A 13,872-nucleotide genomic window follows, 5' to 3' on the forward strand; every position below is an offset into this window, starting at 1 on the left:
CGGCTTAAATACAAATCAGCTGTATGTACTGCTGTAAAGTTTCACCCTTGTGGTTAGAGACAAAGTTAACACAAGGACACAATCATGAATAGGAGTTTAGGGTTAAACAAGACTTCAGTATTCATTCAGTTTGTGACTATTCGAATCCCATGCGGCAACATGTTGGATAAAAATGTCACTTGCATATCAATTTGTTTCAGTTTAATCGCTGGTAATTGTTGGTTGAAATACTGGCAAACAAGATAAGTTGGACCAGCGCAGAGAACGTGTTTACGAGAAGTAGGCGGTGCACAGCAATGAGCAAACCTATTTGGTTTGTGAAAGGTAGAGCAGACGTAGGCTAGTGCACGTTCACTGCATGACAATGAAATTGATTCTGCACGTAGCTGCACACGCCTTGCTCATAAGACTCTCACGTCGGTGTAGCAAGTCGTACTACACTTGATCGCAGACAACCTGGGGCCCCTTCATTAACAATGCAAGCGCCACTGGGCGGCACTCATACATGTTAATACAGGTCAATTGTCAGGTCGGTGCTCAACTTATCCTTGTTTGCCAGTAGTTTCTGACACTGGCTTCTACTACTGACTGAACACAGCAGACAGCTCCCACTGCATGAAACTGACTTGACAACTTGGACTGTGAAATGGTGTAGTTGAGTAGCATGGCAGAGACTAACAAGCCACTTTCACAAACTAATATAAAAAACCTGTAAGACATCTGTAAACCAACGTTCACACTCCAAAAATCCCATTGTCAGACACACATTAAAATTATTGTCAGACACCCAGTAAACCTACTGTCAGACACCCAGTAAACCCATTGTCAGACACCCAGTAAACCTACTGTCAGACACACATTAAACCTACCGTCAGACACATTAAACCTACTGTCAGACACCCAGTAAACCTACTGTCAGAAACATTAAACCTACTGTCAGACACCCAGTACACCCATTGTCAGACACCCAGTAAACCCATTATCAGACACCCATTAAACCCATTGTGAGACACCCAGTAAACCTACTGTCAGAAACTTTAAACCTACTGTCAGACACCCAGTACACCCATTGTCAGACACCAAGTAAATCAATTGTGAGACACCCAGTAAACCCATTGTCAGACACCCATTACAACTTTTGTCAGACACACATTAAACCTACTGTCAGACACCCAGTATACCCACTGTCAGACACCCAGTAAACCTTTTCTCAGACACAGAATAAACCCACAGTCAGACATGCATTAAACCTACTGTCACACACCCAGTAAACCCATTTTCAGAAACCCATTACACCCACTGTCAGACACCCAGTAAACCCACTGTCAGACACCCAGTAAACCCACTGTCAGACACCCAGTAAACCCACTGTCAGACACCCAGTAAACCCACTGTCAGACACACATTCAACCCATTGTCAGACACCAAGTAAACCCATTGTCAGACACCCACTAAACCCATTATCAGACACCCATTAAACCTACTGTCAGACACCCAGTAAACCCAGTGTCAGACACCCAGTAAACCCATTGTCAGACACCCAGTAAACCCATTGTCAGACACCCAGTAAAGCCACTGTCAGACACGCAGTTAACCCACTGTCAGACACACATTAAACCCATTGTCAGACACCCAGTAAACCCACTGTCAGGCACCAAGTAAACCTACTGTCAGACACCCACTAAACCCATTGTGAGACACACATTAAACCTACTGTCAGACATCCAGTAAAGACGTTGTTAGACACCCATTAAACTGGCAAACAGAAATAAACCTATAAAACACTACTGTCAAACATCCTTAAAAACCACTTTCACAGCCATAGACCAACTGTCAGACTGCAAAAAAGCCACACTGTCAAACACCCATAAAAACCCCACTGCCAGATGCCGATGTAAACCACACTGAAACTTCCATAAAACCCACTGACAAGACTACCATAAAACCCACTGACAAGACTACCATAAAACCTACTTTTACACATCCACAAAACCCTTTTTCACACACCCTTAAAATACACTTTCAAAACACAAGAAAACACTGTCAGACTCCCATAAAGCCCACTAACTGAAGTCTGTGTATGGAATCCATACAAATCACAGTGAGTGGGTGGGTGGGCTTGTGGGTGGATGGGTGAGTGAGTGAGAGAGTGAGTGATGTTCTCAGACCTTGACAACATGAGCATGTGTATGACAAAGAAACGACAATCTAGGACTGAACATCACCCACATGACATGATTCTCTATAAACATGACCAGGTCCTACCTCCATCTCAGCCATGTGCAGCCACTGCTTAGGGTTGTCCTCGGCAGCAAGGAAGGCAATGAGATCAAGGGCAGTGAGGCGTGTCTGGCGACGGGACGACACAAACACCAACACTGGCTTCTCAGGGGAGTGGGTCTTCACAGCTTGAAGGAAAAAACAATGAATTTGTCAGCATCTATTACATCATCATCATAATCATCATCATAATCATCGCCACCACCACCACCATCATCGTCGTTGTCATCGTCATCATCACCACCACCACTATCATCATCATCATCATCATCATCATCAACACCACCGCTACCACCACCATCATCATCATCACCACCACCACCACTATCATCATCACCACCACTACCATCATCATCATCGTCATCATCATCATCATCATCATCATCATCATCACCACCACCATCATCACCACCACCACCAACACCACCACTATTATCATCATCATCATCATCATCATTATCATCACCACCACTATCATCATCATCATCATCCATGACCAGCCCAACACAAAGACAACAAGTCCCCTCACCCTGGAATGTGGGTTTGTTCATGGTCGCCATGCGGGGACAGTAGTGTTGTCCTGGGAAACCATTGATGTGAACCTCAAGTGGAACAGGACGGACAGATGGACGGAAGTTGAACAGACCCATCTGAAACATATCATTTAAAGTTTTCTGTAATAAAGGCCAGAATAACAAGATGGAAATGTAAACTAAAAGCAACAGTGATATATTTTCCCGAGTGAGAGGAGGCCTGTAAACATACATGTCTGGAACAGAAGATTAAGTGATTGATATTGTGAGCACCAGTCCACATAAAGACAAGCCATCATCCCCAAGCCATCATTCTCAAGCCATCATCCCCTAGCCATCATCCCCAAGCCATCATCCCCTAGCCATCATCCCCAAGCCATCATCCCCTAGCCATCATCCCCAAGCCATCATCCCTAGCCATCATCCCCAAGCCATCATCCCCTAGACATCATCCCATCATCCCCAAGCCATCATCCCTAGCCATCATCCCCAAGCCATCATCCCCAAGCCATCATCCCTAGACATCATCCCAAGCCATCATCCCTAGCCATCATCCCCAAGCCATCATCCCCTAGCCATCATCCCTAAGCCATCATCCCCTAGACATCATGCCATCATCAAGCATCATCCCCAAGCCATCATCCCCTAGACATCATCCCCAAGCCATCATCCCCTAGCCATCATCCCCTAGCCATCATCCCTAGCCATCATCCCCAAGCCATCATCCCTAGACATCATCCCTAGACATCATCCCATCATCCCTAAGCCATCATCCCTAGCCATCATCCCCAAGCCATCATCCCTAAGCCATCATCCCTGACATCATCCCTAAGCCATCATCCCATCATCCCCAAGCCATCATCCCATCCCCTAGACATCATCCCTAAGCCATCATCCCTAGACATCATCCCCAAGCCATCATCCCTAGGACATCATCCCATCATCCCCAAGCCATCATCCCTAGCCATCATCCCCAAGCCATCATCCCCAAGCCATCATCCCCTAGACATCATCCCTAGACATCATCCCATCATCCCCAAGCCATCATCCCTAGCCATCATCCCCAAGCCATCATCCCTAGACATCATCCCATCATCCCTAAGCCATCATCCCTAGCCATCATCCCCAAGCCATCATCCCCAGCCATCATCCCTAGACATCATCCCAAGCCATCATCCCTAGCCATCATCCCCAAGCCATCATCCCTAGCATCATCCCCAAGCCATCATCCCTAGACATCATCCCATCATCCCCAAGCCATCATCCCTAGCCATCATCCCCAAGCCATCATCCCTAGCCATCATCCCTAGACATCATCCCCAAGCCATCATCCCCAAGCCATCAACCCATCATCCCAAAGCCATCATCCCATCATCCCTGTACATCATCCCAAGCCATCATCCCTAGACATCATCCCCAAGCCATCATCCCCAAGCCATCATCCCTAGACATCATCCCATCAAGCCATCATCCCTAGCCATCATCCCCAAGCCATCATCCCCAAGCCATCATCCCTAGACATCATCCCTAGCCATCATCCCCAAGCCATCATCCCATCATCCCTAAGCCACCATCCCCAAGCCATCATCCCCAAGCCATCATCCCTAGCCATCATCCCCAAGCCATCATCCCTAGCCATCATCCCCAAACCATCATCCCTAAGCCATCATCCCAAGCCATCATCCCATCATCCCTAAGCCATCATCCCCTAGCCATCATCCCTGAAGCCATCATCCCCAAGCCATCATCCCTAGCCATTAGCCCCAAGCCATCATCCCTAAGCCATCATCCCCAAGCCATCATCCCCAAGCCATCATCCCCTAGCCATCATCCCCAAGCCATCATCCCATCATCCCCAAGCCATCATCCCTAGCCATCATCCCCAAGCCATCATCCCCAAGCCATCATCCCTAGCCATCATCCCCAAGCCATCATCCCCTAGCCATCATCCCCCAAGCCATCATCCCCTAGACATCATCCCCAAGCCATCATCCCCAAGCCATCATCCCATCATCCCCAAGCCATCATCCCCTAGCCATCATCCCCAAGCCATCATCCCCAAGCCATCATCCCCAAGCCTTGCCACCTGACCCATGATGGTGCCTATGAGCAATGAGCCATAAATAATATTGCTCGATATTTATGTGGATGACGATATCTTCAGAGTGACCCATTATTTGAACAGCACTGTTGATATTCTACCTGTTTAATGGCCAACCAGTCTGCAAGGTCTCGTGCATTGGCCAGAGCTGTGGAGAGGCCAACAACTCGAACCTTGGTCATGGTGGTGCTGGAGATGAAGTTTGTCCGAGAGACAATGACCTCCAGAACAGGACCTCGATCATCACCTGCAGTCAAATGTTTCAGAGGTATGACAACACTGAAATGCACCATGTCAAATGTAGGGTTGGGTATTGCCAAAATGTTCGTATTGCGATATATTGTAATATGTGTTGGCGAATTGCAATATGAATTGCAATATATTGTGAACGTGTAACACATGGGTTAAGGTAATGAAATTACTGTTTCCTTTCTTTTGAAACAATGCCACTGGCCACTGTCAGGAGTCAGATGTGATTGTCCAAGAGATCAATTAAAAATGTTTCCAAATTGAAGACTTCGCTCTAAAGTTTGGAACTAGAGAAAAAAACGTCTGCAGCGGCGCCTGCCATTTTGTTTTGTTTATCCTTACAACGAGTGCCGGTACCAATCTATTTTTATTTATTTATATGGTTTAAAAGTCATGCAAATGCAATTATATGACCAATAAACATTCTGAAACTATTAATGTATAATTATGAAGGAAATACAAATGTTGTTAGTAGTTTTGATTACGTCACGAAAATTACCGACTGTATCGGGTGAACCGGTTTGCGAAAAGTGTACTGCAATATATTGTATTGTGAAGTTCGAATTGAAATATACCGGTTAACCGGTATTATCGCCCACCCCTAGTCAAATGGTATATATATAAGAAATATTGTATATATATAGCACAACAGTGGCTCCTACAACATTAGGATATTCAACTAAAAATTATGCTCAAGAATGTTTCATTGTCAGCAATATTCCAGCAACTGTTGGTTGACTTCACACACCATGCCTGTGGATGACAATACCAGTTATGGGAACTATCATGCTGCTATCTTGGACTTATGAAAAACAAGACTCACCAAGCAGGTGGATATGAAAAACAAGACTCACCAAGCAGGTGGATTTCATCGATGACCAGCAGGGCTACAGACTTGACGTAGCTCCCGAGTCTGCCACGACCGACTCACTCCATCCCATTTCTCCGGTGTTGTCACTATCAGGTCAGCATTGGCCACAGCTCGCATGTCTGGTGTTACATCTCCGGTCAACTCCACCACTCTGGAGGAACCAAATAACACATGCACTCTGGACAGGACTATTTGTCACATGTAGAGTCTTAAAATCTTCACTTACTGAGATTGTTATGATAACAGTTCAGGAGATAATATATCTTCTATAACACACACTGAAGCAGTAGATACATAAATAAAGATATGCCATCATCCCCAAGTGACACACACAGAGACACACACACACACAAAGAAACTGACAGATGAATATACAAACACAGACAGACAGAATGAAGAGGGAGAGAGAGAGACAGAGACAGAGACAGAGAGAGAGAGAGAGAGAGAGAGAGAGAGAGAGAGAGAGACAGAGACAGAGAGAGAGATACGCACACATCTCTGTACTTACTTCTTGCCCAGCTTCTGCTCTATCCTGACCTTCCAATCATCCATCCTCTCTCGGACCAGAGCCTTCAGAGGAGCAATATACACTGCCTGACAACATACATATCTTACAGTCAATTTGGAGAAAATAATCACAGCTGACTTGGCTGAATCACACAGAAACATTACACAGTGGTATCCAGGTCTCCACATGACCATTTGTCTGTGACAGCAGTGACTTCTAGAGCATCCTGACCAAGATGTAGATAAGCTGTATTGTTTTATCATAACACACTGAGGCTTTTTAGTATCATAAGCTTGTGACAGAATATGAATTATCTCCATGACACAAATACCCACCTTATGTTTGGGGTACTGGTTGAATATCCGGAATATTGCCAACTCAGCAGCAACTGTCTTCCCGGAACCAGTGGGTGCCCCAAGCAACACGTTGCAGTCATTGTGGTACACTGTGTGGAATATCTGGGTCTGGATGGGGTTGAAGTGAGTGAAGCGATACAGGGCTTCATACTGGGGGTTCTTCAGGGCTGTCACTGGCAGGGGCTGCAGGTCGAGCAGCTCTGGAAACAAATACAGTACAATAAGGTAAACAATGACACCCCTACTACTGGCTACGGGGAAGGTGATACTATCAGTGATGTGTGCTTCCTGTGTATGCGTGCAGTACAATAGGTTACATCTGCCATCTACATGTGGAGTACTGCAAGCGTCATCTGAATCCTCTATGCGTGCGTGCGTGCATGCTACATGTTTGTGGGGAGTACTATTAGTGACGTCTGCTACCTGTTTGTGGGAGTACTATTAGTGTGGACTGCTACCTGTTTGTGGGAGTACTATTAGTGATGTCTGCTACCTGTTTGTGGGAGTACTATTAGTGTGGACTGCTACCTGTTTGTGGGGAGTACTAATAGTGTGGACTGCTACCTGTTTGTGGGGAGTACTATTAGTGTGGACTGCTACCTGTTTGTAGGGAGTACTAATAGTGTGGACTGCTACCTGTTTGTGGGGAGTACTAATAGTGTGGACTGCTACCTGTTTGTGGGAGTACTATTAGTGTGGACTGCTACCTGTTTGTGGGAGTACTATTAGTGTCGACTGCTATCTGTTTGTGGGGAGTACTATTAGTGATGTCTGCTACCTGTTTGTGGGGAGTACTATTAGTGTGGACTGCTACCTGTTTGTGGGAGTACTATTAGTGTGGACTGCTACCTGTTTGTGGGGAGTACTAATAGTGTGGACTGCTACCTGTTTGTGGGGAGTACTAATAGTGTGGACTGCTACCTGTTTGTGGGAGTACTATTAGTGTGGACTGCTACCTGTTTGTGGGAGTACTATTAGTGTCGACTGCTATCTGTTTGTGAGGAGTGCTATTAGTGATGTCTGCTACCTGTTTGTGGGGAGTACTATTAGTGTGGACTGCTACCTGTTTGTGGGGAGTACTATTAGTGTCGACTGCTACCTGTTTGTGTGGAGTACTATTAGTGTCAACTGCTACCTGTTTGTGGGGAGTCCTATTAGTGTCGACTGCTACCTGTTTGTGGGGAGTCCTATTAGTGTCGACTGCTACCTGTTTGTTGGGAGTACTATTAGTGTCGACTGCTACCTGTTTGTGGGGAGTACTATTAGTGACGTCTGCTACCTGTTTGTGTGGAGTCCTATTAGTGTCGACTGCTACCTGTTTGTGGGGAGTACTATTAGTGACGTCTGCTACCTGTTTGTGTGGAGTACTATTAGTGTCGACTGCTACCTGTTTGTTGGGAGTACTGTAAGGGACGTCTGCTACCTGTTTGTGTGGAGTACTATTAGTGTCAACTGCTACCTGTTTGTTGGGAGTACTGTTAGTGACGTCTGCTACCTGTTTGTGGGGAGTACTATTAGTGACGTCTGCTACCTGTTTGTGTGGAGTACTATTAGTGTCAACTGCTACCTGTTTGTGGGGAGTACTGTTAGTGACGTCTGCTACCTGTTTGTGTGGAGTACTATTAGTGTCAACTGCTACCTGTTTGTGGGGAGTCCTATTAGTGTCGACTGCTACCTGTTTGTGGGGAGTACTATTAGTGTCGACTGCTACCTGTTTGTTGGGAGTACTGTTAGTGACGTCTGCTACCTGTTTGTGTGGAGTACTATTAGTGTCAACTGCTACCTGTTTGTGGGGAGTCCTATTAGTGTCGACTGCTACCTGTTTGTGGGGAGTCCTATTAGTGTCGACTGCTACCTGTTTGTTGGGAGTACTATTAGTGTCGACTGCTACCTGTTTGTGGGGAGTACTATTAGTGACGTCTGCTACCTGTTTGTGGGGAGTACTATTAGTGACGTCTGCTACCTGTTTGTGTGGAGTACTATTAGTGTCGACTGCTACCTGTTTGTTGGGAGTACTGTAAGGGACGTCTGCTACCTGTTTGTGTGGAGTACTATTAGTGTCAACTGCTACCTGTTTGTTGGGAGTACTGTTAGTGACGTCTGCTACCTGTTTGTGGGGAGTACTATTAGTGACGTCTGCTACCTGTTTGTGTGGAGTACTATTAGTGTCAACTGCTACCTGTTTGTGGGGAGTACTGTTAGTGACGTCTGCTACCTGTTTGTGTGGAGTACTATTAGTGTCAACTGCTACCTGTTTGTGGGGAGTCCTATTAGTGTCGACTGCTACCTGTTTGTGTGGAGTACTATTAGTGTCGACTGCTACCTGTTTGTTGGGAGTACTGTTAGTGACGTCTGCTACCTGTTTGTGTGGAGTACTATTAGTGTCAACTGCTACCTGTTTCTGTGGAGTACTGTTAGTGACGTCTGCTACCTGTTTGTGTGGAGTACTATTAGTGTCAACTGCTACCTGTTTGTGGGGAGTACTGTTAGTGACGTCTGCTACCTGTTTGTGTGGAGTACTATTAGTGTCAACTGCTACCTGTTTGTGGGGAGTCCTATTAGTGTCGACTGCTACCTGTTTGTGTGGAGTACTATTAGTGTCGACTGCTACCTGTTTGTTGGGAGTACTGTTAGTGACGTCTGCTACCTGTTTGTGGGGAGTACTATTAGTGACCTCTGCTACCTGTTTGTGGGGAGTACTATTAGTGACGTCTGCTACCTGTTTGTGTGGAGTACTATTAGTGTCGACTGCTACCTGTTTGTGTGGTGTACTATTAGTGACGTCTGCTACCTGTTTGTGTGGAGTACTATTAGTGTCGACTGCTACCTGTTTGTGGGGAGTCCTATTAGTGTCGACTGCTACCTGTTTGTGTGGAGTACTATTAGTGTCAACTGCTACCTGTTTGTGGGGAGTCCTATTAGTGTCGACTGCTACCTGTTTGTGGGGAGTACTATTAGTGACCTCTGCTACCTGTTTGTGGGGAGTACTATTAGTGTCGACTGCTACCTGTTTGTGTGGAGTACTATTAGTGTCAACTGCTACCTGTTTGTTGGGAGTACTGTTAGTGACGTCTGCTACCTGTTTGTGTGGAGTACTATTAGTGACGTCTGCTACCTGTTTGTGGGGAGTACTATTAGTGACGTCTGCTACCTGTTTGTGGGGAGTACTATTAGTGTCAACTGCTACCTGTTTGTGGGGAGTACTGTTAGTGACGTCTGCTACCTGTTTGTGGGGAGTACTATTAGTGTCGACTGCTACCTGTTTGTGGGGAGTACTATTAGTGTCGACTGCTACCTGTTTGTTGGGAGTCCTATTAGTGTCGACTGCTACCTGTTTGTGGGGAGTACTATTAGTGACGTCTGCTACCTGTTTGTGTGGAGTACTATTAGTGTCGACTGCTACCTGTTTGTTGGGAGTACTGTTAGTGATGTCTGCTACCTGTTTGTGTGGAGTACTATTAGTGTCAACTGCTACCTGTTTGTGGGGAGTACTGTTAGTGACGTCTGCTACCTGTTTGTTGGGAGTACTGTTAGTGACGTCTGCTACCTGTTTGTGTGGAGTACTATTAGTGTCAACTGCTACCTGTTTGTGTGGAGTACTGTTAGTGTCGACTGCTACCTGTTTGTTGGGAGTACTGTTAGTGACGTCTGCTACCTGTTTGTGTGGAGTACTATTAGTGTCAACTGCTACCTGTTTGTTGGGAGTACTGTTAGTGACGTCTGCTACCTGTTTGTGGGGAGTACTATTAGTGACGTCTGCTACCTGTTTGTGGGGAGTACTATTAGTGTCAACTGCTACCTGTTTGTGTGGAGTACTATTAGTGTCGACTGCTACCTGTTTGTGGGGAGTCCTATTAGTGTGGACTGCTACCTGTTTGTGGGGAGTACTATTAGTGTTGACTGCTACCTGTTTGTTGGGCGTACTATTAGTGTCGACTGCTACCTGTTTGTGGGGCGTACTATCAGTGATGTGTGTTACCTGTGTGAGGAGGATGTCTCTCCGGCAGGATGAGGTGTTGGAAGGAGATGGGAAAGACAGCCTCTGACCCGAGCCACCGGTCTGACACTGCCCTTATGTAGTACTGGGTTGGCAGCGGCTCGAAGATCGGTATGGTGAACACCAAGCTCTGGGGTTCATCCTTCACAACCTAGAGGTATATCCACATTGTATATATTACATCATAGTCTCATGATCATATTGGCATATGTAACACACAGAGGCTTCAAAGTTCCATATACAAAAGACATTTTCAGATAAAAACTTAAGCTCTTACTTTGTGCAAATAAGAAACTAGACACTATACTTTTATCAATTTTACTTCATAAAAAACAGAGTTTTTAATTTTACTTCACACATTAACTGCAGATCCCATCCCTGTCTAAACTCTTGACTTATATTGAACCTACAATACAGTTTTATACATCTTTCCCCTACAATACAGTTTTATACATCTTTCCCCTACAATACAGTTTTATACATCTTTCCCCTACAATACAGTTTTATACATCTTTCCCCTACAATACAGTTTTATACATCTTTCCCCTACAATACAGTTTTATACATCTTTCCCCTACAATACAGTTTTATACATCTTTCCCCTATAATACAGTTTTATACATCTTTCCCCTATAATACAGTTTTATACATCTTTCCCCTACAATACAGTTTTATACATCTTTCCCCTATAATACAGTTTTATACATCTTTCCCCTACAATACAGTTTTATACATCTTTCCCCTACAATACAGTTTTATACATCTTTCCCCTACAATACAGTTTTATACATCTTTCCCCTACAATACAGTTTTATACATCTTTCCCCTATAATACAGTTTTATACATCTTTCCCCTACAATACAGTTTTATACATCTTTCCCCTATAATACAGTTTTATACATCTTTCCCCTACAATACAGTTTTATACATCTTTCCCCTATAATACAGTTTTATACATCTTTCCCCTACAATACAGTTTTATACATCTTTCCCCTATAATACAGTTTTATACATCTTTCCCCTATCATACAGTTTTATACATCTTTCCCCTATAATACAGTTTTATACATCTTTCCCCTATAATACAGTTTTATACATCTTTCCCCTATAATACAGATTAATTCTTGTGTTATTACAAAGGCATATATTCTTTTCAGGGTGACTGTTGATCCCACAATGCAACACAGTAGCGCCACCTACATGTTTCTTGTGGAGCAGGAAGTAGTCAGAATGGTAGATGTGGTTATTGTCAGGGTCCTCCACCCACACCCAGAATGGCTCCGTTACGCTGCCATGAACCTGTTGTCAATTCAACACATCATCACTATGACGCCTGTAGTCATGGCAATAACTGTCAATTTTACAGACACTAGGGATTCGTGGAAGCTTCAATTCCAAGGTGAATGAAGAATATGGGCACCTATGACTTTCTGTCCTGGCATCCTGATAGCGGTCTATAAATGGTCGACTCAACCAGCCAAAGTTCTTGTTGACCATGTTCTATCTTGCCACAGCAAAATTACTGGACCTACACAGCAATTATCATGAGAACTACTTCTACACAGGGTTTAAATATACCACAAATTATATATGGTTCTCAAGATATATGCTGTAATGATAAAATTAATAAATCTGACTTGAGCTGATCAGCTAAAAATAAATTAAAAGACTGACAAGGACAGTGTTGAAAGGCCAATCATATGCATCACAGAGACAGATCCTGTCTCTCACTCATCTGACTCAAGGCCACACTATGGCTGTATTATCTGATGCTGTCTCTCTCACCTCACTCACTCAGCTGACTCAAGGCCACACTATGGCTGTATTATCTGATGGTGTCTCTCTCACCTCACTCACTCAGCTGACTCAAGGCCACACTATGGTTGTATTATCTGATGCTGTCTCTCTCACCTCACTCACTCAGCTGACTCAAGGCCACACTATGGCTGTATTATCTGATGGTATCTCTCTCACCTCTCTCACTCAGCTGACTCTAGGCCACACTATGGCTGTATTATCTGATGGTATCTCTCTCACCTCACTCACTCAGCTGACTCAAGGCCACACTATGGCTGTATTATCTGATGGTATCTCTCTCACCTCACTCACTCAGCTGACTCAAGGCCACACTATGGCTGTATTATCTGATGGTATCTCTCTCACCTCACTCACTCAGCTGACTCAAGGCAACACTATGGCTGTATTATCTGATGGTGTCTCTCTCACCTCACTCACTCAGCTGACCTAAGGCCACACTATGGCTGTATTATCTGATGGTGTCTCTCTCACCTCACTCACTCAGCTGACTCAAGGCCACACTACGGCTGTATTATCTGATGGTATCTCTCTCACCTCACTCACTCAGCTGACTCAAGGCCACACTATGGCTGTATTATCTGATGGTATCTCTCTCACTCAGCTGACTCAAGGCCACACTATGGCTGTATTATCTGATGCTGTCTCTCTCACCTCACTCACTCAACTGACTCAAGGCAACACTATGGCTGTATTATCTGATGGTATCTCTCTCACCTCACTCACTCAGCTGACTCAAGGCCACACTATGGCTGTATTATCTGATGGTATCTCTCTCACCTCACTCACTCAGCTGACTCAAGGCCACACTATGGCTGTATTATCTGATGGTGTCTCTCTCACCTCACTCACTCAGCTGACTCAAGGCCACACTACGGCTGTATTATCTGATGGTATCTCTCTCACCTCACTCACTCAGCTGACTCAAAGCCACACTATGGCTGTATTATCTGATGGTATCTCTCTCACTCAGCTGACTCAAGGCCACACTATGGCTGTATTATCTGATGCTGTCTCTCTCACCTCACTCACTCAACTGACTCAAGGTAACACTATGGCTTTATTATCTGATGGTATCTCTCTCACCTCTCTCACTCAACTGACTCAAGGCAACACTATGGCTGTATTATCTGATGGTGTCTCTCTCACCTCACTCACTCA

General features: G+C 44.9%; 1 protein-coding gene across 1 annotated transcript in view; it reads right to left on the reverse strand.

The window, feature by feature from the left end:
- Window positions 1-13,872, reverse strand: part of LOC124279147 (activating signal cointegrator 1 complex subunit 3-like) — a 294,552-nt gene that overhangs the window by 230,991 nt on the left and 49,689 nt on the right. Inside the window, 9 exon segments of the mRNA XM_046714949.1 lie at window positions 2,266-2,408; window positions 2,810-2,930; window positions 5,016-5,161; window positions 6,018-6,069; window positions 6,071-6,185; window positions 6,543-6,628; window positions 6,878-7,098; window positions 10,878-11,046; window positions 12,097-12,195. Of these exon segments, the coding sequence (XP_046570905.1) occupies window positions 2,266-2,408; window positions 2,810-2,930; window positions 5,016-5,161; window positions 6,018-6,069; window positions 6,071-6,185; window positions 6,543-6,628; window positions 6,878-7,098; window positions 10,878-11,046; window positions 12,097-12,195 (1,152 nt within the window).

The sequence above is a fragment of the Haliotis rubra genome, unplaced genomic scaffold, assembly GCF_003918875.1.
Source record: "Haliotis rubra isolate DU_JTF1 unplaced genomic scaffold, ASM391887v1 Scf247, whole genome shotgun sequence".
NCBI lineage: Eukaryota > Metazoa > Mollusca > Gastropoda > Lepetellida > Haliotidae > Haliotis > Haliotis rubra.